The following is a 22,941-nucleotide window of genomic DNA, read 5'->3' as shown; positions in this document are numbered from 1 at the left end:
ACGGTGTCAAGCGCCCAGATCTCAGCGAGACCTCCGCTCCGCATCCGCCAGAGCCGCCGTCCTCCACGTCCCAGCCTGGGATCGTACAGTTCCAGGCGCCCGTAGCACGGCCACAATCTACACACAGAGCGCCCCAGGGGGTCACCGATGATAGCGGAGCAAGCTCAGCCGGGTGTAGGGCAAGAGCGCCGGGGAAAGCAGGATAAATTAGCGGATTTGCAATGGTCGTGACGGAGCCTCACACAAGTGCGGCCATCTTGTCCGGCGCCCTCTAGCGCCCCCCCGGGAACACTCATTTTTGATAGGGACGAAGATCTGAGAGATCTGGGGGGGGGGGGGGGGGTTATACCAGGACAATCGTTTGGAAATATATTTGGGGCCTATGCCATGTAGGGCCTTGAAAGTCGTGGTTAAAGTTTTAAACAGAATCCTTTTAGCAATAGGAAGCCAGTGTAGTGTTGAGAGAAGATCAGTGGCTCTGGCTTTTCTTGGAAGACCAAAGATGGCTCGGGCTGCAGATTTCTGGGCGATTTGCAGACGCCTAACCAGATATTTGGGAAGTCCCAGAAACAAAACATTAGCATAATCCAGCCTAGAGCCAATCAGTGCCTGGACAATGATTTTTCTGTGCTGGATGGAGACTAGAGGGAGGAATTTACGAAGCATCCGAAGGATGCCGAAACATTTCCCAGTAAGAGATGAAATATGCGGTCCGAAAGATAACTCATTGTCAATCATAACTCCCAAATTTTTGGCTTTCAAAGACGAACTAGTGGGAGGAAACATATCTTGCGGCCACCAGAGTTTTCAATCAGGCTCAGAGGTACAACCAAAGAAGAGCAACTCCGACTTGTCGGAGTTGCACTTCAGCCCATGACGTCCAAACCACTCAAAAACAGCGCTCAAACAGCCCCTGACCTGGGCATCGTCAAACAGGCCATCCTTGTTGCTTACTAAGAGGAGCTGGGTGTCGTCAGCATAGGTGACAATCCGGGCGCCGAAAGACTCCGCCGTCACCGCCAGGGGGGCCATAAAGATGTTAAAAAGGAGGGGGCTCAGGATGGAACCTTGGGGAACCCCCACTTCTAGCGGTGACATTTCGGCGGAGTAGGGAGGCGCCCAGATTGTCTGTCGGCGGTCGGCTAAGAAGGATTTAAGCCAATTCCACACCGTTCCCCGCAGACCAAAGTCCCAGAGTCTGGAAAGAAGAAGTGCGTGGGGAACGGTGTCGAAAGCCGCCGACAGGTCTAGCATAATCAGTACCACTTTTCTTCCAACATCCAACTCCTCCCTGATGGCATCTGTGACTTCTGTCTTAGTCGCTGATAGGCATGAATATCAGATTCTTATCGATCACTTTATGTTGCAGGAGTGGAAAACACAACAGCCCTTGACCATTTATCCTTACTGCGTTCCTGCGTATTATACCTTTTAACCGTCATGTAATTGGGCTGCTTTATTCCACTTGCCTTTTACTGATTCGAAAACAGTGGCTATTATTCAAAACTTAACCAATCTAGGTACTACTACCATGTTTTGTTTTAAAAACCTTTATTGTGAAAATGTCAGTATACAAATACGGGCCTATAACCATGTGGGCCGGCCACGGAGCAAACTGGAATCGTATATGATGAGGGGACATTTACACTGTAGAAGAACGTAACGGGCGACCCATTAGGTTGCAAGAACTAAGGTGTCTAACAGTTGCGGAATCGGTGGACGTACATTTTATAATTAAAGTACGACAGGGCCAGTTACAATAAAATTATCTAGATATCTAGATATACATTTGCGGGCAAGTACCATGGGTGAAGTTAATTCGAACTTTCAATAGTACAGTAATCAATAACACATCAGAACTTAATATCAATAGGGATGTTCAAATGTTCAATCAATACTCGTCCCCGCCCGCCATGTGCTTCAAAACTGCATACGTATCTCGTGATATCAAGGTTGGGCAACCAGTACACAACAAGGAGTTACGAGTCCCATTTATACCGGCGCCATTTTGGGCGAGGCCGGGCAGGTCCAGGATATAGTCAAAATGTCTCCACCAACCAGCGGTCGGACCAGAACCCCTTTCGGCAGTCCAAAAAGGTTCCGTTAAATGACAACAGAAGAGATAGGCAACAAGAACAATCAGTCAAAAGAGGGGGCGCTTTCATGAATGGGGCCCATGCCCTAGCAGGCAAGCGTCCGAGTTCCAAGGTGTCCCAGGGCCATTTTAGTGGACCAGGCCCAAATCCAAAGAGCTGGCCACCATTTTGAGAGTCCTGTTGCAGCCGGCTATCGCTGCACCGCAAGAGTAGCCGCAATTCAGCTGGATGGCGGGTGAGTCACTGTACCGCAAGAGCGGGCGGAACTCAGCTGGATGGAGGGTGAGGCACTGTGCCGCAAGAGCGGGCGGAACTCAGCTGGAAGGCGAGTGAAACGCTAAGAGGCGCCCCACTGCAGATTAGGTGCCTCCACCTGGGGAGGAGGGAGAGGCCCATTTGCGCCGCCTCCCCCACCCCCCCGGGAACCCCACGCCGTCTTTCGGCGCAGCATTGTAGGATGGCCACACCAGTGAAACTTGCTGGACACCACCTCGGTGCCATCCGGATCTCGGCGCGTTTGAGTCACTGTACCGCAAGAGCGGGCGGAACTCAGCTGGATGGCGGGCGAGACGCTGTACCGCAAGAGCGGGCGGAACTCAGCTGGATGGAGGGTGAGGCACTGTGCCGCAAGAGCGGGCGGAACTCAGCTGGATGGCGAGTGAAACGCTAAGAGGCGCCCCACTGCAGATGAGGTGCCTCCACCTGGGGAGGCGGGAGAGGCCCGTTTGCGCCGCCTCCCCCCCGCCCCCCCCGGGCATCCCACGCCGTCTTTCGGCGCAGCATTGTAGGATGGCCACACCAGTGAAACTTGCTGGACACCACCTCGGTGCCATCCGGATCTCGGCGCGTTGTGCTGCCTTCGGCCTACTGTAGCAGCAAGTGCGGGCGCAACTCTGCTGGACGGCGAGTGAAACGGTAAGGGGCGCCGCACTGCACATGAGGTGCCTCCACCTGGGGAGGCGAGAGAGGCCAGTTCGCGCCGCCTCCCCCCCCCGGCACCCCATGCCGTCTTTCGGCGCAGCATTGTAGGATGGCCACACCAGTGCGGCAACTTGCTGGACACCACCTCGGTGCCATCCGGATCTCGGCGCGTTGTGCTGCCTTCGGCCTATTCGCACATCGGTCCGCTACTGACGCCCCCTCACAGGCCAACGGATTTTGTAGGCTTTTTATAGCCTAAAGCCGCATAACAGGTCATGTGACTTGTTTATAAAACTTTTCATTGGTTCATTTTACTTTTGGTTTCCTAATGATGAAATGCTTGATCATATGACCTAAAAATAACACTTCATTGGATTGAAACATTTTTTTTTCCCCAAACGATGAAAGCCCCACCTTTTTTTTTCTCACTCGGCAATCCAAAAAGGTTCCGTTAGATGACAACAGAGGGGACAAGCAACAAGAACCATCAGTCAAAAGAGGGGAGGGCAAGTTCTTCCCTACCGGGTCACGTTGGGGCTCCACCGGAAGTCATCGAATTGATAGTCTACAGTGTTTCTGGATGTTTCAGACTGAAGCTGGCGTCAGCATGAGAGCACCACCATCTCGTAGCTCCGTCGTGGCCATTCCGCAAGCAATCATGGCAGCCGCTCGCCACCGGAAGCCTGCGGGAGTCGGGGGCCCCGATGACTTTTGTAGAATCTTCAAGGCTGAGGGGACGCTTTCGAGAATGGGGCCCAAGCCCTAGCAGGCAAATGTCCGAGTTCAAATGTGTCCCAGGGCCATTTTAGTGGACCAGGCCCAAATCCGAAGAGCCGGGAGCCATTTTAAGAGTCCTGTGGCAGCCGCCTATCGCTGCACCGCAAGAGTGGGCGCAATTCAACTAGATGGTGGGCGAGACGCTGTAGCCGCAAGAGCGGGCACAACTCAACTGGATGGTGGGCGAGACGCTGTAGCCACAAGAGCGGGCGGTAAACAGCTGAATGGCGGATGAGGCACAGTGCAGCAAAAGCGGGCGGAAAACCGCTGAATGGCAACTGAAACGGTAAAGGGGCGTCCCATTGCAGCAGAGGAGCCTCCACCTGGGGAGGCCCGTTCAAGCCCCCCCCCCCCCCCGGGGCGCCCCACGCCGTTTTTCGGCGCAGCATTGTAGGATGCCAAGACCAGTGCGGCAAGTAAAGGACATCACCTGGGTGCCGTCCAGATCTCAGCGCGTTGTGCTGCCTTCGGACTATTAGCACAACAGACCGCTACTGACGCCACCTCACAGCAGCCCATTGTTGCTTTTTTTTAAAAAAAATGTTTTAACGTGTTTACTTTTTGGAGCGTTGTATATATTTATAAGTTATTAAAGTGTTATAATCCTACTACTTTGTTGGAGTGCTATATATTTTTAATGTGACACATAATTGTGAAGACTTTGATGTACAAAAAGGCATCCCTGGAATCTTCCGCTTCAGGCTCGGTCCCACACACCCCCTCAGTGAGAATCCCCTCCCCAATCACAATACAGGATCGTTATCAGATAGTAGGAACGCGTGTGGTGTGACGGATCTCATGGGGTGGGGGCCTTGATCTACTGTAACTCCTTTGAAGAGGGGTGATTCTTTACAGTTGGGGCCATAAACTACATCCGCAGGGCTAGGTGATAGCCTGGGACCGGCCTGGACAATCAGACACAGAGAAAGAGGAGTTTCAGAGGGTGCGGTAGTGAATAGGGTGAAAGGGAGGTGATTCTCAGGGAAGAGCAGCGCAGATGGAGGGAGGTTTATGGCCCATGCATAAGAGAGAGAGCGGGGGTGACCAGTGCGTGGGGGAGATGCTTGCGAGGGTGGGGAGCCATGCTGAGGATCGGCGGCGTGCAGAGAGTGGGTCTGGTCAAGGCATCTAAAAAGGCTGCCGTGCACGACAAAAGTGTGGCATTGGAAAAAAAGCAAGATGGCGCAGACAATGTTTATCAATACGGATTAATTTATAACAATTATTTTTAACAATATATTTACTCGCAGTGTCAAAATGGCGGTCAACACTTCCTGATTTCCTTCGAATCGAACGTTAACAGACGTCACGCAGCAAAAAAGAAAAAAAAAACGCTCACGTGCAGCCGCTGGAAGACAAGTATCAACATATATGAGCATCCTCAGCCACCCTCAGAAAACATAGGGGGTCAGGATACGTCTCCCGTACCACCTTATACCCATTTCTCACATTGTTTTTCCTCCATCTTGTAATTTAATTAAAACGAAACACAAAATGGCGAATTCCCGTTTCGCGACCCGGTTCGCTACCCGGTTCACAAACCGGAAAGCGCTTCTACCGCAAAAAATCAAATTTTTTTTATTTGCCCCATGGGACCCTTTAATAACCCCAACATCATTCCTAGGGGGTCAAGAAGGGTCTACCTTGCCCCCTTTCATTAAATTCCCCCTTCGTTTTTCTCCTCCTCTTGTCTCTCGATCCCACCGAGAGACAAGATGGCGGCCGTTCCGGACTGTTTAGAATGTTGACAGACACCGGAGAGCCAATCAGCTTCGCTTCGCAAGTTCCATTACGCGAAAAGTTGGCGAACCGGAGCGCTACCCGGGACGCTGTCACAGATATATCTGTTTTTTAAAACGTTAATTTCTCAAAATCCACTGGAGCACATATCTTGAGACCTAGCAAAGGCACATCGGGCTAACAGTCCCTACAATTTTGCCAAGTTTCGTGCAAATCCATTCAGCCGTTCGAGCTAAAAGTGAGGCCAAACGCCCTATGGAAAAATGAATGGGAAAAACGCGTTTTGGGACCCCCCTTTTTTCTCGGCCCCCCCTTGACGAAACCCCCCAAATTTTCAGGGGCTGCTCAGAAACAAAATGTGCCATTTTCCTGAAAATTTCAGCCGATTCCGTCCACAAACGCCAAAGTTATTAGACATAGAATTTTCAAAAGTCCCATAGAGAAAAAATCCTAACTATATATACCTACTGGCGACCACCAGTAGGTAACATACATACATACATACATATATATATATATATATATATTTTTTTTTTTCTGAAAATTACTGCGCTTAAAAAGAAACTGCTCAGACTCCAGCGATTTCAGGCAGGCACGGGAAGGGGCGGTAGCCAGGTTTAGAAAGAGGGTACTCAAGGTCACTCCTCACAGAAGCAACCAGGCGAGTAGACCTTATTAACAGAAAAGACCTCATACAGACCATCGCGAGGGATAAAGTAGAAGACTGTACAATAAGGATGATCACCAGTATCAACATGAGATCAAACGAACTGGTGCAGATATTTAATCGAAACTGGCACATCCTAGGTACAGACCCAGTAATGAAGAGAGTAATACCGACAAGACCGTCTATTACTTACAGACGCTGCCAGTCCCTCAGTGACCATCTTGTAAAGAGCCACTATGTAGACCCCTCCAGAATTCTAAAAACCAAACCCATCAGTGGTTTCTTCCCATGCATGCAATGCAAAGCATGCAAATACAGCAAAAAAAGAACCAAATATGAAGGGAGAAACAATGACCCACGGCCAATGAGAGAGATAAAGAAATTTCTTAATTGCAACTCTGAGTTTGTAATTTACTGCCTGGTATGTCCATGCGCCAAAAGGTACATTGGGAGCACCATCAACCAAGCCAAGAAACGAATCCTGGAACACATGCGTGCCATCGCCAATAAGGATAAGAACTACCCGGTGGCATGCCATTTTGAGACCCACCATGGAAGTAATAGGGACCTATTATCCTTCTACCTAATAGATCAGTTGGAGAGAAGGGAACGAGGTGGGGACAGGATAAGATCATTAAGAGTGATGGAATCCAGGTATATCATTGACCTTCAGAGTATGCAACCAAAAGGGCTTAACAACGATGAAGAACTTTGGGTTCATCTAGAATAGACAGTACCCACTCCCAAGTTGGTTCGGGAAGGAAAATCTACACTGCAAAAAGAATAACCCAATACTGAAAACTAATATGGGTAACTTTCCAGTTGGCAGCAACTGTTCTGGTAACAACGGATGATAACGATATGGATTCTTGCCCATACAGGGCATCATAACTTGTGCAAAGCAACAGGGTTTTAAAAAAACAACTGTCCATTGAGCCCATCCAGGGCACAATTTTGTGCATACATGTATGAATTTATTATCATAATTAATTCTTCTTGTACATAGGAGAAGGAGAGTACATTGCGAACTGTTGATGTAAAATATGTATATACTCAAAGGACACTATCAGGCATATACCCTGTCACTTGACTTTTGTTTTAAGGAATTTTTATTATTATTCATGTTTTTGCACTAGCACTTTTTTCCAAACGTCATTCGTCCCCCTGTATACACTGTAAATAGTGTTATTTGTGATACGCTGAATTGCACGTTCAAACATGGCCGCCGTAAACACCTTGGCGAGCTAGTCCACTGTCTATGTTGTGTGAAGTGGTTGGGGATATAATGACAAAGCGCACAAAGAATGTCTGACACTGAGGAAGCCAAATAGGTGAAACGCGTCTGTCGAGGGGGCAGGGGGGTCTGCCAATAAACCATCTTGGTTAATACACTGACTTGGAGTGCCGTCCTTTTTTTGACTTCTGGAATCACGGAGGTGTGTGGAATTATATATATATATATCTAATGCGGCTAACTTGCACTAAATAAAGTAATTTAGCACTTTAACTGGTCCGTGTCTCCGTGATCCCTGGCTTGGAGCATTCCTGACACATGGAGAAGAAACGCTGTTACTTAGATAGATATATATATATTCACTGAAAAAACCATAGGTTATAGACCATATATAGTTAGGAATTAGCATTTACAAAACCTTAATTTACTCGCACAAAACCATAGAAATTCGCATATATAATTAGTTGCAATAACTATATATCGCGCACCCGCAATCCACTGCTGATGATGTCACATATTACATCATTCATGACATGGTCAGTGACACCCCACGCCGTCTTTCGGCGCAGCATTGTAGGATGGCCACACCAGTGCGGCAACTTGCTGGACACCACCTCGGTGCCATCCAGATCTCGGCGCGTTCGAGTCACTGTACCGCAAGAGCGGGAGAAACTCAGCTGGACACGCCGTCTTTCGGCGCAGCATTGTAGGATGGCCACACCAGTGCGGCAACTTGCTGGTCACCAGCTCGGTGCCATCCGGATCTCGGCGCGTTGTGCTGCCTTCGGCCTACTGTAGCAGCAAGTGCGGGCGCAACTCGGCTGGACGGCGTGTGAAACGCTAAGGGGCGCCGCACTGCAGATGAGGTGCCTCCACCTGGGGAGGCGGAAGAGGGCCGTTCGCGCCGCCTCCCCCCGGGCACCCCACGCCGTCTTTCGGCGCAGCATTGTAGGATGGCCACACCAGTGCAACTTGCTGGACACCAACTCGGTGCCATCCGGATCTCGGCGCGTTGTACTGCCTTCGGCCTATTCGCACATCGGTCCGCTACTGACGCCGCCTCATGGGCCAACGGATTTTGTATGCTTTTTATAGCCCAAAGCCGCATAACAGGTCATGTGACTTGTTTATAAAACTTTTCCTTGGTTCATTTTACTTTTGGTTTCCTAATGATGGAAGGCTTGATCATATGACCTAAAAATAACACTTTTCATTGGATTGAAACATTTTTATTTCCCAAACGATGAAAGACCCACCTTTTTTTCCTCACTCTGCAATCAAAAAAGGTTCCGTTAGATGACAACAGAGGGGACAGGCAACAAGAACCATCACTCAAAAAAGGGGAGGGCAAGTTCTTCCCTACCGGGTCACGTTGGGGCTCCACCGGAAGTCATCGAATTGATAGTCTACAGTGTTTCTGGATGTTTCAGACTGAAGCTGGCGTCAGCATGAGAGCACCACCATCTCGTAGCTACGTCGTGGCCATTCCGCAAGCAATCATGGCAGCCGCTCCCCACCGGAAGCCTGCGGGAGTCGGGGGCCCCCAAGACTTTTGTAGAATCTTCAAGGCTGAGGGGACGCTTTCGAGAAATGAGCCCAAGCCCTAGCAGACAAGCGTCCGAGTTCCAAGGTGTCCCAGGGCCATTTTAGTGGACCAGGCCCAAATCCGAAGAGCCGGCCGCCATTTTAAGAGTCCTGTGGCAGCCGCCTATCACTGCACCGCAAGAGTGGGCGCAACTCAACTACATGGTGAGAGAGACGCTGTAGCCGCAAGAGCGGGCGATAAACAGCTGAATGGCGGATGAGGCACAGTGTAGCAAAAGCGAGCGGAATGGCAACTGAAACGGTAAAGGGGCGCCCCACTACAGCAGATGAGCCTCCACCTGGGGAGGCCCGTTCACGCCACCTCTCCCCCCCCCCCCCCCGGGCGCCCCACGCAGTTTTTCGGAGCAGCATTGTAGGATACCAAAACCAGTGCGGCAACTTACTGGACATCACCTGGGTGCCATCCAGATCTCAGCGCGTTCTGCTGCCTTGGGACTATTCGCACAACAGACCGCTACTGACGAGGCACAGTGCAGCAAAAGCGGGCGGAAAACCGCTGAATGGCACCCCACTACAACAGACGAGCCTCCACCTGGGGAGGCCCGTTCACGCCGCCTCCCCCCCCCCCCCCGGGGCGCCCCACGCCGTTTTTCGGAGCAGCATTGTAGGATACCAAAACCAGTGCGGCACCCAGGTGACATCACCTGGGTGCCGTCCAGAACTCAGCACGTTGTGCTGCCTTGGGACTATTCGCACAAAAGACAGCTACTGACCATTGTTGCTTCTGTTTTGAAAAAAAAATGTAAACGTGTTTACTGTTTTTGTTGCGTTGTATATATTTATGAGTTATTAAAGTTTTATAATCCTACTACTTTGTTGGAGTGCTATATATTTTTAATGTGACACATAATTGTAAAAACTTTGATGTACAAAGAGGCATCCCTGGAATCTTCCGCTTCAGGCTCGGTCCCACACCCTCACAGTGAGAATCCCCTCCCAATCACAATACAGGATGGTTATCAGATAGTAGGAACGCGTGTGGTGTGACGGATCTCATCGGGTGTGGGCCTTGATCTACTGTAACTCCTTTGAAGAGGGGTGATTCTTTACAGTTGAGGCCATAAACTACATCCGCAGGGCTACGTGATAGCCTGGAACCAGCCTGGACAATCAGACACAAAGGAAGAGGAATGTCAGAGGGTGCGGTAGTGAATAGGGTGAAAGGGTGGTGTCGGGCGGGCACAGGGTGTGATTCTCAGGGAAGAGCAGCGCAGATGGGTGAGGTTTATGGCCCATGCATAAGACAGAGAGCGGGGGTGACCAGTGCGTGGGGGAGATGCTTGCGAGGGTGGGGAGCCATGCTGAGGATCGGCGGCGTGCAGAGAGTGGGTCTGGTCAAGGCATCTAAAATGGCTGCCGTGCACGACAAAAGTGTGGCATTGGAAAAAAAGCAAGATGGCGCAGACAATGTTTATCAATACGGATTAATTTTTAACAATTATTTTTAACAATAGATTTACTCGCAGTGTCAAAATGGCGGTCAACACTTCCTGATTTCCTTTGAATCGAACGTAAACAGACGTCACGCAGCAAAAAAAAAAAAAAAAACGCTCACGCGCAGCCGCTGGAAGACAAGTATCAACATATATGAGCCTCCTCAGCCACCCTCAGAAAACATAGGGGGTCAAGATACGTCTCCCGTACCCCCTTATACCCATTTCTCACATTGTTTTTCCTCCATCTTGTAATTTTTTATTAAAATCGAAACACAAAATGGCGAATTCCCGTTTCGCGTCCCGGTTCACTACCCGGTTCGCGAACCGGAAAGCGCTTCTACTGCAAAAAATCAATATTTTTTTATTTGCCCCACGGGACCCTTTAATAACCCCAACATCATTCCTAGGGGGTCAAGAAGGGTCTACCTTGCCCCCTTTCATTAAATTCCCCCTTCGTTTTTCTCCTCCTCTTGTCTCTCGATCCTACCGAGAGACAAGATGGCGGCCGCTCCGGACTGTTTAGAATGTTGACAGACACCGGAGAGCCAATCAGCTTCGCTACGCAAAGTTCCGTTACGCGAAAAGTTCGCGAACCGGTGCGCTATCCGGGACGCTGGCACAGATATATCTTTTTTTTTAAACGTTAATTTCTCGAAATCCACTGGAGCACATATATTGAGACCCAGCAAAGGCACATCGGGCTAACAGTCCCTACAATTTTGCCAAGTTTCGTGCAAATCCATTCAGCCGTTCGAGCTAAAAGTGAGGCCAAACACCCTATGGAAAACTCAATGTTAAAAACCCGTTTTGGGACCCCCCTTTTTTCTTGCCCCTCCCTTGACGAAACCCCCCCCAAATTTTATGGGGCTGCTCAGAAACAAAATGTGCCATTTTCCAGAAAATTTCAGCCGATTCCGTCCACAAACGCCAAAGTTATTAGACATAGAATTTTCAAAAGTTCCATAGAGAAAAAATCCTAACTATATTTACCTACTGGCGACCGCCAGTAGGTAATATATATATATATATATATATATATATATATATATATATATATATATATATACACACACACACACACACACACACAGTCGCCAGTAGGTAGTTATAGTTCGGAACTAGTTTCCATAGGAAAAGCGTTTTTTTTTTCTCAATGTCTTTGGCGCCTGTTGACGAATCTTCGCAACATTTTCAAAACTAATGGCCTGTTCCGGTCAGCTCCTGTCTTGAAAGTTTCGGGGTGATTCGACAAGCGGGGGCTCAGAAAAAAGGGGGTCCCAAAACGTGTTTTCCCCATGTAATTTCCAAAGGAAACTTTACACACAGCTACAGCCCGAACTGCAGAACGGAATTACACCAAATTTGGCAAAAAAATTAAGTCTTGTTTCAGAGAGAGCCCTTTTTGTTAAATGCTGTAAGTCCGTTCAGTAGTTCCGGAGAAATGTGAAAAAGAAAAAGTTTTGATATCTAGGGAGCCGTGACCCCTCTTGAGCACGAGCTTCACTGTGATTGGCTGCCAACACTCCAAACCAGGAAGTGTTGGCAGACATCTTGTGACTCGGTAGAACCGAGTCACAATAAAACAGGAAAACAAAGGTGAAAAAAAAGAAAAGGGGGCAGGGTAGAAACACTCTGACCCACCCTAGGCAAAAAAAGCTTTTTTTTGGTTAAATTGGCGAAATTTGCCCTGGGATCGCGAATCTCGCCGAAATTAAGAAAAAAAAAAATGAAGCAAGGGAGATTTTATTGAGGCCACGCCCCTTTGGACACCTCTCTGCAAGGCAGCTCTGTGGCGCTTACTGGAGGTACCTGGTGGGCTAGTTGTACCCCAGGGACACCCAGAATTCAAGGGGACTTAATTCTCCAACTGAAAACACGCCACAGGGCGCGTTTTGCACACTTGTCACATCAGGCCCCTCCCTTCACTCTCTAAACGCGCCATCTGGTGCGTTTCAAGTTGGGTAATTAATTCCCCTTCAATACTGGGGGTCCCTGGGGGCCAACTAACCCACCAGGTACCTCCAGTATGCGCCACAGGGCAGCCTTGCAGAGAGATGGTCCGGGGCCATGCCCCCTTTTTACACCTCTCTGCAATGCAGCTCTGTGGCGCTTAGTGGAGGTACCTGGTGGGCTAGTTGGACCTCAGGAACCCTAAGGACTCAAGGGGATTTATCCTCCACTGACCATGTCATGAATGATCTTATATGCGACATCATTAGCAGTGCATTGCGGGTGCGCAAGTTATAGTTAGCTGAACTAACTATAATGGCCGAATTTCTATGGTTTTGTAAGCGTGAAATGTCCAGCTAACTATAACGTCCCTGAAACCTATGTTTTATTCTGTGAATTTTTAAGGTTTTTTTCAAATGCTAATTTCGAACTATAACGTACCTGAAACCTATGGTTTTTTCAGTGAAAACAAAAATATATATACATACACACCCCTTCAAATATATACATCGGCATACACACAAGAAAAATATAAAGTCAAGAACACCATTCACCTACTTTTTCATTGTACATCAAAATCTCTTCGACTAAAGTCACATCACCATGTTCATCAGCTGAGTGTGAGTCGAAGGCGAGCTGCATTTCTTGGCTGCAACTACTCAAACTGCAATCCACATCTGTAACAGTACAAGGAGAACTTTTGAACTCCTCCACATAGCATGGTGAAGAAAACATCCTATTTGGCTTGCATTTCATTTTTTTTTTTTATTGAAAAATGTTTCCCCCTTTTTTCCCCCCGGTACAAGGCATGTACTATCAGTTCCATTTTTACATTCATAAATAATTCAAAATACAGAAGAAAAAAAGCAAACATACAAAGAAAACATAAGTTATTATATAGCTGTTCTACTGTACTATCACTTATCCAAGAGTCATTTATATGACGAAGCAAAAACTAGACCGTAGCAAAAATAAAGCAAAATACAATAACAAAGACGAGCAGAAAGTCACATCAATCAGGGTCAATTTTACATATAGTGACCTCTAACTCACCATCTCGATTTATGGGGTAGACTCAGATTCTTGATCCCTCCAATTTGTCACCGGGCCCCAAATTTTTAATCCTAACTTTTTCCCTCTTCTCCCTTTCCTAGCGTATATTGCCTTTTCTAGACTGTAGGCTGACAAAAGTCTACCTAACCATTCCTGATAAGTTGGAGGGGTTTCCTCCAGCCAGGCCGATGCAATTGCTAACCGTAATATCGCCATAGCGACAAACAAGAAGCAGCTATAGTCCAGTTGGAATCCTGCATCTACTACCCCAAAGATAATAAATTGGGGTGTAAGTTTCAGTTCTATTCCTAGGGATCTTTTAAGAAATATCTCAATTTCTTCCCGGATAGTTTGTAAATGGACGCAGGACGCAAACATGTGCACGATATCAGCTTGGTCTGCGCTGCACCTGGGACAAGTAACTCCTGTGCTTCCCCCCCACTGTGCTATCCTTGCCGGGGTGTAATATAATGAGTAAAGAGTTTTAAAATGTTGCACCTAAAGTGGGGCTGAGCAAAGGATATCCTGCCCCCACTTTAGGGACAGTTGAAATGTTTCTTTAGCTATACCCACCTTATGTGCCCATTTCTGTTCTTGTTTCTCCAGGTCATCTACTTTATTTTTAGTCAGTTCAGCATACAAATTTTTAATTGTACCCCCTAGTCCTCCCTGTATAAGGTCCAATACTGAATTTGTGTTAAATCCGTTCGGGCCTCCTTTCTTTGCCGCCATAAAACTCCTAACTTGCAAAACCTTAAAAAAAATGTCTCTGATCCAGATCATATTTACCTCGCATTTCAGAAAATTGCAGCATTCCCTGAGTCCCGATTATATCTCCGAATTTACTTATCCCCCGCCTGCCCCAATCAGCGAACACCGTGTCTGAAAAAACATCACATGGAAGTGTCTCATTGTCTGTCGCCCTAGTATACCGATTATATTTCCCTAATCCAAATCTTTTTGTAAAGGCCTTCCAGATATTATAGGCTGCCAGTACGGTCTTAAATTTTGTTCTTTTATAGTGAGAAGAATCAGTTTGTTTCAAAAATACGTTCTCTGCTTCGGCATTCAAAACCAGTGCGTAGATGGCAACCGTTCCCAATGGGTCCTGTCCTTCCGCTTCTGCCCCTCCCAATAGCGCAGCCATATATTGCATTGTGGCCGCCCAGTAATATAATTTAAGGTCCGGTACAGCCCACCCACCTCTCTCCCTAGGTAACTCCATGAATCTCAATGCCCTTCTTGTCTTTCCATGTGCCCATATAAAACTTATTTATCATGTGCTCCCAGATCTTAAACCATTTTGCCTCGAATAACAGTGGAATCGCCCTAAAAATGAACTAACTTTTCGGCAAAAATACCATTTTAATAATATATACCCGCCCCACTATTGACAGATGTAGATTATTCAATCTATCTAATTCTCTTTTAGTTTTATCAATTATTGGTGCTATATTCAATTCCACCAGCTTGTCTAGTTCTGACGTAATTATAACACCTAAATATGTACCTGCTACCACTACCCTTGAATCATTAGAGCCTGCCTTGGTGTTTTGTATGATTTGAGTTTTAGAAGTATTCAGGGCATAACCTGATACCTGGACAAACTGTATCGCCTCAGCCTCCACTTCCCTTATGGCTCCTGTGGGATCTGAGGTGACTATCGCCACATCATCTGCATACGCCAGTACTTTGCAGTCCCCCCTATGGGTCTTAATTAGGGGGATATTATTGTTGGCTTCCATTTTACATATGTAGGGATCCATATATAAGGCAAACAGCAGCGGCGAGCACGGACATCCTTGCCGTGTCCCCCGCCTAATTTGTAGTGGGAGAGTGTATCCAGCATTGACCCGTACCCTAGCGGTTGGTGTTGTGTATAGATCTTTCATTGCTGCAATAAAGCCTGCTCCACAACCAGCTCTTTCTAAAATAACCCATAAATAATCCCAGGAGACCCGATCGAATGCTTTCTAGACATCCAGAGCATTGTTGCCATCGGGTCCCCTTGGATCTCCATGGCGTCGAACAGGGTGATAACTTTTTTTGTATGGTGGGTTGAGCCTCTCCCGGGTATGAACCCATGCTGATTGATACTAACCAACTTCCCAATCATTTTAGCAAACCTCAAGGCCAACAATTTAGAGAACATCATAGTATCCGCATTCATCAGAGTTATTGGTCTATATGACCCTGGTTCATCGGCTGGCTTACCTTTCTTTAAAATCACTACAATGTCTGCCCCAGCCCAGGATGCTGGTATCGATACCCCACTCTGATGAGCTTGTCGGATTGTATCCAGAAGATCCTGCCTGAGTTTTCCCCAGAATGTCTTAAAAAACTCTACAGGGAGCTGATCAGGCCCCGCCACTTTACCTGATGGGAGACGTAGCATGGCCAGCTCAACCTCCTCCATATCACAAACTGTTTCTAAAGTCTCTCTGTCCTCTTCTGAGGGGGTCTCACCAGGTATACCACATAAGTAGTCGGCTATTTTACTAGCATTTATAAGGTGTCCCCCATCATATAATTTAATATAAAACTGCCTAAACACCTCCCTTATCGCCTCCGTCTCTTTGAGAGAGTTCCCTGCAAAATCTTTAATCTCTCCGATTTCCCCTATAGCAGCCTTCTGCCTTGCCCGAATTGCCAATGTGCGCCCTACCGTTTCACTACATTCATAACATATTTGTCTATTTGTAAGGTATATCTTAGCCGTCTTATCTGTGATACTCTCATTTGCTTCCATTCTCGCTTTGGCCACTTTAATAAGAACTTGATCCAATGGATCCCCAAACCGATACGGCTCTAGCTAGCTCCCCCTCTGCTTCTTCTACTGTCGTTATTAATTTTTCCAATTTTTTTCTCCTCCTTTTGTTTAAAGACGCTAAAACTTAGGGTTTCCCCCCGTGCAGCGGCTTTAAACGCGTCCCAAACTACCCCTGTCTTCGCACTCCCTCTGTTTATCTCAAAAAAATGACTTAATCCACTGCCTCATATGTTCGATATACTGGTCATCCTTCAACAAAACTCTTTCAAACGTCCATAATTTTTCTATTTTCTGCTTTATTGCTACTGACAAGGTTAAAATCAGCGGGTTATGATCCGAAAGGATCCGGGGCAGCCTCTGAATCTTAGTCCCTGACAGCAAGGAATTGGATACAAAGAAATAATCCAACCTTACACACAACCTGTGTGGAGCCGAATAGTAAGTGAATCCTAGATCATCTGGTTTCAGATATAGCCATACATCGCTGAGTGAATTGTTGTGTACAAGGCTAGTAAATGTGGGATATACCCTCTTCTTTCTCCCAAAATACGTATTTCTTCCATTCCCCCAGAGACCTCCAGCCCCGTTTATATTAAAATCCCCAGCCATAATAACCCGAGGGGGCCATGTAGCTAATTCAAGATCCAGGAACTCCATAACCTCTGGATCATCCTCTGTTGAGCCATAAACAGATACCAAAGTAGCCCATTCCTCTCCAATCATACAATCTAGCAAGAGCCATCTCCCCCATTGATCCTCCAGTTTCCTTCTTACTACAATGTCAGTAAGCCTCGCCAAAATAGCTACACCTCTATTTCTAGTCCCCTGCTTTAACCCCTTCCATGCTCATGACAAGCTCAGCTCGTCATGCAGCACGGTTGAGCTGTGCTGATGACGAGCTGAGCTCGTCATGATCAATGGACTTGATGAGCTTCCAGCACAGGAGGGGAAAAGCCTTAGCCGCGATGTGGTTAAATAAGCTAGAAGATTGAATCCTAGCTGTTCTAATACCCCTGCGTTTGTCCCTTCTATATGGGTTTCTTGGAGAAAAACGAAATCGGGCCTCAGTCTTCAACAGTGTTGCCACCTGCTGCCTCTTCTGCCTATCATTTAATCCACAAACATTCCACGTGATTACTAGTGTTCCCATTTAATTTTAAATGATTGCCATTCATATAGATATCCATACACCATCTTTTTTACATCCTGGTTTTCCTTTATACTGACTTCCTTTACCTGACTTTGTGTCCCCGCCCATTCCAAGAACAATTTCTTTCGTGACAAGCTCCTAGACAAGCTCCTGGATTTTGCCCATTGTTGTGTCTTTTTATCATGCCTTGTACCCACCCCACACACATCTACCCCACAGCCCTCCCCCCCACCCACCCCCCCATTACAGGCAATTGGGTCAAACCTGACCCAAATGTGACAGCTCATAGCCCAGAGCGTCCCCCCCCCTCCCCCTTACGAAAACCTAAAAGTTGGACTATTTTCTAACGAACGGACTTTGTCATTCAGCCTGCTTAGTTATTTGCTACCAGGCCTACTCGTAAACAAAAGAAAAAAGTTTCTCAAAACATTAACACATTAACAAACTCCAAATTGGTAACATCCTGCCATCCCACAGTGTATCCTGTACATAGCTTTTTTTTTCTCCATTTTCTGTGTTCTTTAGAGGTTCCTAGTCTTACAGCGACTACCATCGTGTTTTTGTTTGTCTGCCCCTTTAACGCCTCCAAATGGTCCTGAGCCTTGATTTCTGACGTAAAGAATCGAGCATGCCCCTTCAACACTACTTTCAGCCTGCAAGGAAAAATCAAGAATGCTTCACAGCCTAGGTTTTGGAATGGATTAATTAACTGGCGCATTCGCCACCTTCGCTCAACTGTGGCTTGGCAGAAGTCTGGCCTAGCAAAGAATGTTACCCCGTTAAAAGTACGCCTTGCAACTGGTTTAGCCTTGTCTATTATTTCCTGTCTCAGCAAAAAATGTCCTACATAGACAAAATAGCTCTTGGCTTATCGGGTGCTGGATTCCCTCTTTTTTGTACTAATGGAAAGCGATGGGCGCGCTGCACCTCTACTTCCCAATTCCACGTTTTAGCCTCTGGGAAAGCCCCCTTCAACAAATTAATCACGAATGACCGAGCATCCTGGCCTTCCAGACCTTCCTGGACCCCAAGAAGTCTAATATTTCGCCGCTGCTGATTTTCAAAATCCTTGAGCTTCCATTGCAAATCAGTTGTTGTCTCCTCCTGTTCCTGCCTGAATTTCTGCCAGGTATTGACCTTATCTTCCAATTGCCCCGTCCTCTCCTCTACCTCAGTGACTCTTGAAGCCATGTCAGCGTATAACTTGTTAACCTTCCTTAATGACCACTGTAGTTTCTGATTTGCGTGCTTCGCCCTCCGACTCGGATCTGGCCTCTAGCTGCATTTGCTTCAAGATGTTATACAGCATATCCATAGTAGTAGGTTGATTAGGGGTATGAGACAGAGTGCAGGTGCGCCTGTTGATGGTTGCTTGCACCGCCCTCAGGGTAGGTTTGGGAGGTGGCAGAATAATCCCAGTCCAGCTTTTTTGACACTTGTGTGGGCTCTCAGCTCTTTTTAAACTGCTTCCTGATCTGCTATTGACTGTACGCATTTTAAGGTACGTATTTGCCCTATGTGCTGTATTATCCTCCACACCCCCATCCGTAGAGTTTTCCTCAGAAACCTCCATAGAACTTTCTCCTGGGGTTGATGTAGTATCTGACTCCTCATCATCACTTTCAGCATCATTTAGTGAGAAAAAACACTCATCACTGGGAGAGCCAGGCACAGCAGTCATGGTCTTGGGGGTTCGTGCTGCAACACTTTGCCGGAGGGAGCAGTTTCCCCTCTCACTCTTCCTGTTAGTGTAGATAAACCAGCCAAGTCTTTAGGCCGAACAGACTGATGAATCCTTGATACTTTAGGCCGTCCCACTCCCTCTTTCACTCCCTTACTGGATTCTGATCCTGGGGCTCCCATAGTCTCTGCCCCCTCAGCATTCAAGACAGTACTCCCCTCAAAATTAGTGTCAGAGCCATTATCTTTATCTTTTTCAAAATTACTATCTAACTCATTGCCGCCTTCACCCAGTGACTGGGGAAACCTGTTCCTCAATATTATCAGTATTTTCCAGCAGCTCTCTCTGCTCCGCATGTTCAGCGTATTCTGTACCTTACACTGGGTCCTGCCGTAATGATCCTCCGTCAGTCCTAGCCTCTCCATCTGCAAGCGTGCCTACCTCCTCTGTCACAGGCAGTGAGTCGATTGTAGTCCTGTCTTCCACCACCGCAACGTCAATCCCCAACTCTGAAGCCGTCTCTGTAGTCTGCGGCGTCGTAGAGACCAGCTGACCGTCATTCTGCGTCTCCAGCTCCAGGTTCGGTTCCTGCGTGTTCGTGTTGGTATCTGCGGGAGAGCCTGCATCAGCATTTGAGATGTGACTGCCTGCAAAAGCTTCCATCAAGGTGGGCTGCCTTAATTCGCTTTCTTCGTTGGCCCGCTGTTTTAGTGCTCTCTTACCAGTGGTAATTTTTTCTTTGTCTTTTTTTTCCCTTTTTTGCCGGCATTGAGATCGTCTTTTGTTAGGGCTTTCCGTGTCTGTGTTTTCCCCCTTAAATTGGAAGAGGGAACGCCGGAGTCACTTTGTTCAGTGGGCTCGGTGTCTTTCTCCTTTGTTTTCAGTGTTCTTGCCCTCTTTTGTGCCATGATAGTCGTCCGACTATGAGAGCAAACGCGAACGTAGGAAATCCAAAACTTCAGGAACGCTGCGCCAGCTACTATCTGCCGTGTATATGCTGGCTGAGTGCTTCCACCCTCAGCAAAGCACCATGTCCAAGCTTGCTGAGTAAATTCTATAGCAATACTCATTCCGTCAATGGTCCGCAATCACCAGACCATCCATCCGTCTTAATCACGGGAGAGAGGGGAAAGTGCGACCGATCTCAAGGGCTATCAGCGGCCATCTTGCCTCCCGCTCCTATGATCTGCTTTCAAATGTAACCTTGTATTGAAACTGTAAATTAGTTACTGTTTGCATGGCGACTGAGACTTCTTGTTGCTTGAGAGGGGTTGGCTTGCATTTCAAGACTTGTAGTTTTACTGAGAATAAAAAAACAAAAATAAAAAAAAAACAATATAAAGTATGGGTTTTTAAACATTCTAAAAATAAAATTAAATACATCACTCAAAATTAATGACTTTGTAGAAATGAGAAACAAAAGCAGAAACCTAAAGTAAAAATCTAAGCCCCAACATTAAAAGCGTTATGCCTTTTTATAAGTGACAAGTAGTAGCTCGGATTCCTTCATTTTTTTTTAACTCTTTATTGCAGACTGTACAGGCAAGTTTACAGTGCTTCAGATCAAATATGTATATCAGTCTTATTTTCTTTTTTGACCTTTACATACTATTCGTCTAGTTTATTCAATAATATAGCATTTCAATCATATAAGATCTTCTCAGAACGAAAGAGAATTATAACATAACCCCAATATCCGTCAAGACAGTTTCCATCTCTACAAACGTATCCTATACTTTGTCAATAGCAGAATCAAGATTATTCATCCAACCCTACCCTCCCACCCTCAGTCTACCCACCCCTTGCCCACCCTCTGACCCACCCACTCCTGGTCGCTTCGTACTAAATTCCAGTATGTTTGTTAGGGCCAGTAGTAAATATCGGTAGTCTTACAGCTACAGGGAAAAAGAAAACCTGTTCTTCCTCTCATGGGAGGGGGAAAAAAGGCTCCTCAGCAGACCTCTCTCTCGGCCTGCGACCGACTATTGTGAACCAGCTACATTAAGCATCGCATCATCCAATCCTTCCAAGTTCAGTATCATCACATCCCAGTCCATCGTTATGGGTTGTTTCCTATGACCTCTCTCTTCCTCCCTTCTCAAGGCCACCCCTTCTGCTTTGCCCCACTGCAACAGGTCTTATCGCCATGTATTCACACTAGGGTACCTCGGGGATTTCCATCTCAGCGTTATGCATCTAATCGCTAGAAGCATGGCCAGGTCAATAAGTCTCAGTTTAACCTTCCACGCCTTTGACCTCTTACGCATGCCCACCAGACAGTACAAGGGTTCCAACGGGACAAGTAATTGTGTTATCGTATGAAGGATCTTGCAGAATTTGCATCCTAAAGACTAGTTCTCTAGGAACGTGTTCATATGAGAGCAGATAGAAGCTTGCTAAAAAAAGAGTCACAGCAACTAGGGACACTTAAGAGTAAGGAGAACAATATTAGTTGTGAAGCACCTTAAGAGGCATACACATGGAGTTCACATTGTAGCATAAAAAAGCAGGAGGAAATTGAAGTAACAGGCCTTCTAAAAAACGCAGTGAATAATGAGGGCCGATACAGTAATCTAAGAAAGACCAATAAATAGCCTTTAACTGTGCCTAAGGCAAATCCTTACCAGGCCTAAGTTAAAACCATCAATACATCATTTAGATTACGTTGTTTCTGTGCGCAGCAAGCCTGTCAGTGCCTGCTGCGTTTAAGAGGTTGATTCTGCTTAGTGGGCTAATGCACCTAATGCAGGGATCTTTGTTTAAATGTCCATGCGTCCAGCAGCGGTTTCAAGGCACAATAGCATATTCTCATTAGATGCTGCATCCATGTCACCTACAAGACAGTCAATTATTAAGCATTTTCCCTGTAATTTAGCACTTTTTGGCTGGCACACTGACTCTAGGACTTTCGTCCTTCCTCTCACTTTAAGTGTGACCTTGGCATTGTCATCGGATTACGTAAAACCTCCCACATGAGCGCTGTTCCCCATCCATGTAATGGCTAATTTACACTTCCAGGTGTGTTCCTGAGCGCAGAACATGTCAGTTTCAGGCATTCATGTAATGCCTACTGAACACTGACCGGCATAACGATTACGCTGTTTAGAAGTAGAGAAAACATTCTCAAAAGTCCGCGTGGGGAGGGAAGGTCAGGCGCTGCGGTGACACCGCAGGCAACAATAATAATACAAACTCTCCTCCTCTTACCCCTGCACCGCTAGAATCCTGGGAGCCGACAGAAGCGAGCGCTCCTTCACTAATCCCCAAAACTGCCCTAGACAGGGGGATTTACTAATCTAGACACATGCCTACCCGTTGCCATGGGAATGCACCTCCTGCCCGCGTCCGAAGCATGACGGCGGAGCAATCCAAGTTTATTTATGCACTCATTTCAGTGGTTGATGGGCACGTTTCCTGGCATTTTCAGGCGTTGATACACTATGCAGCATATGTATAAACATTAAGAACATATACACGTGAAGACTGCTTGAGATAGGCTCCACTCACAACCACACAGACAGACAGACAACCACACCCAGACAGACAACAACACCCACACCACACACACCCCCACACACACTACCAAAACCACACCCCCCCCACACACACAACCAAAACCACACACCCCCCCACACACACAACCAAAACCACACCCCCCCCACACACACAACCACACCACACACACACAACCACACGCAACCACACACAGCTAATTGTAACCACACACAGCTAATCACAACCACACACAACCAACCGCAACCACACACAACCAACCGCAACCACACACAACCAACCGCAACCACACACAACCAACGCCAACCACACACAACCAACAGCAACCACACACAACCAACAGCAACC

At 47.0% G+C, this 22,941-nt stretch overlaps 1 protein-coding gene across 3 annotated transcripts in view; it reads right to left on the bottom strand.

Annotated features, from left to right (window-relative positions):
• Positions 1-22,941, bottom strand: part of GTF3C1 (general transcription factor IIIC subunit 1) — a 2,762,707-nt gene that overhangs the window by 2,172,632 nt on the left and 567,134 nt on the right. For all 3 annotated transcript variants that reach the window (XM_086940909.1, XM_086940911.1, XM_086940910.1), the window contains one exon: positions 12,985-13,103. In XM_086940909.1, the coding sequence (XP_086797035.1) occupies positions 12,985-13,103 (119 nt within the window). The remainder of the gene's footprint in view (positions 1-12,984; positions 13,104-22,941) is intronic.

This window comes from Lissotriton vulgaris, chromosome 10 (genome assembly GCF_964263255.1).
Source record: "Lissotriton vulgaris chromosome 10, aLisVul1.2, whole genome shotgun sequence".
Lineage (NCBI taxonomy): Eukaryota > Metazoa > Chordata > Amphibia > Caudata > Salamandridae > Lissotriton > Lissotriton vulgaris.
This window is presented reverse-complemented; position numbering and strand designations above follow the sequence as displayed.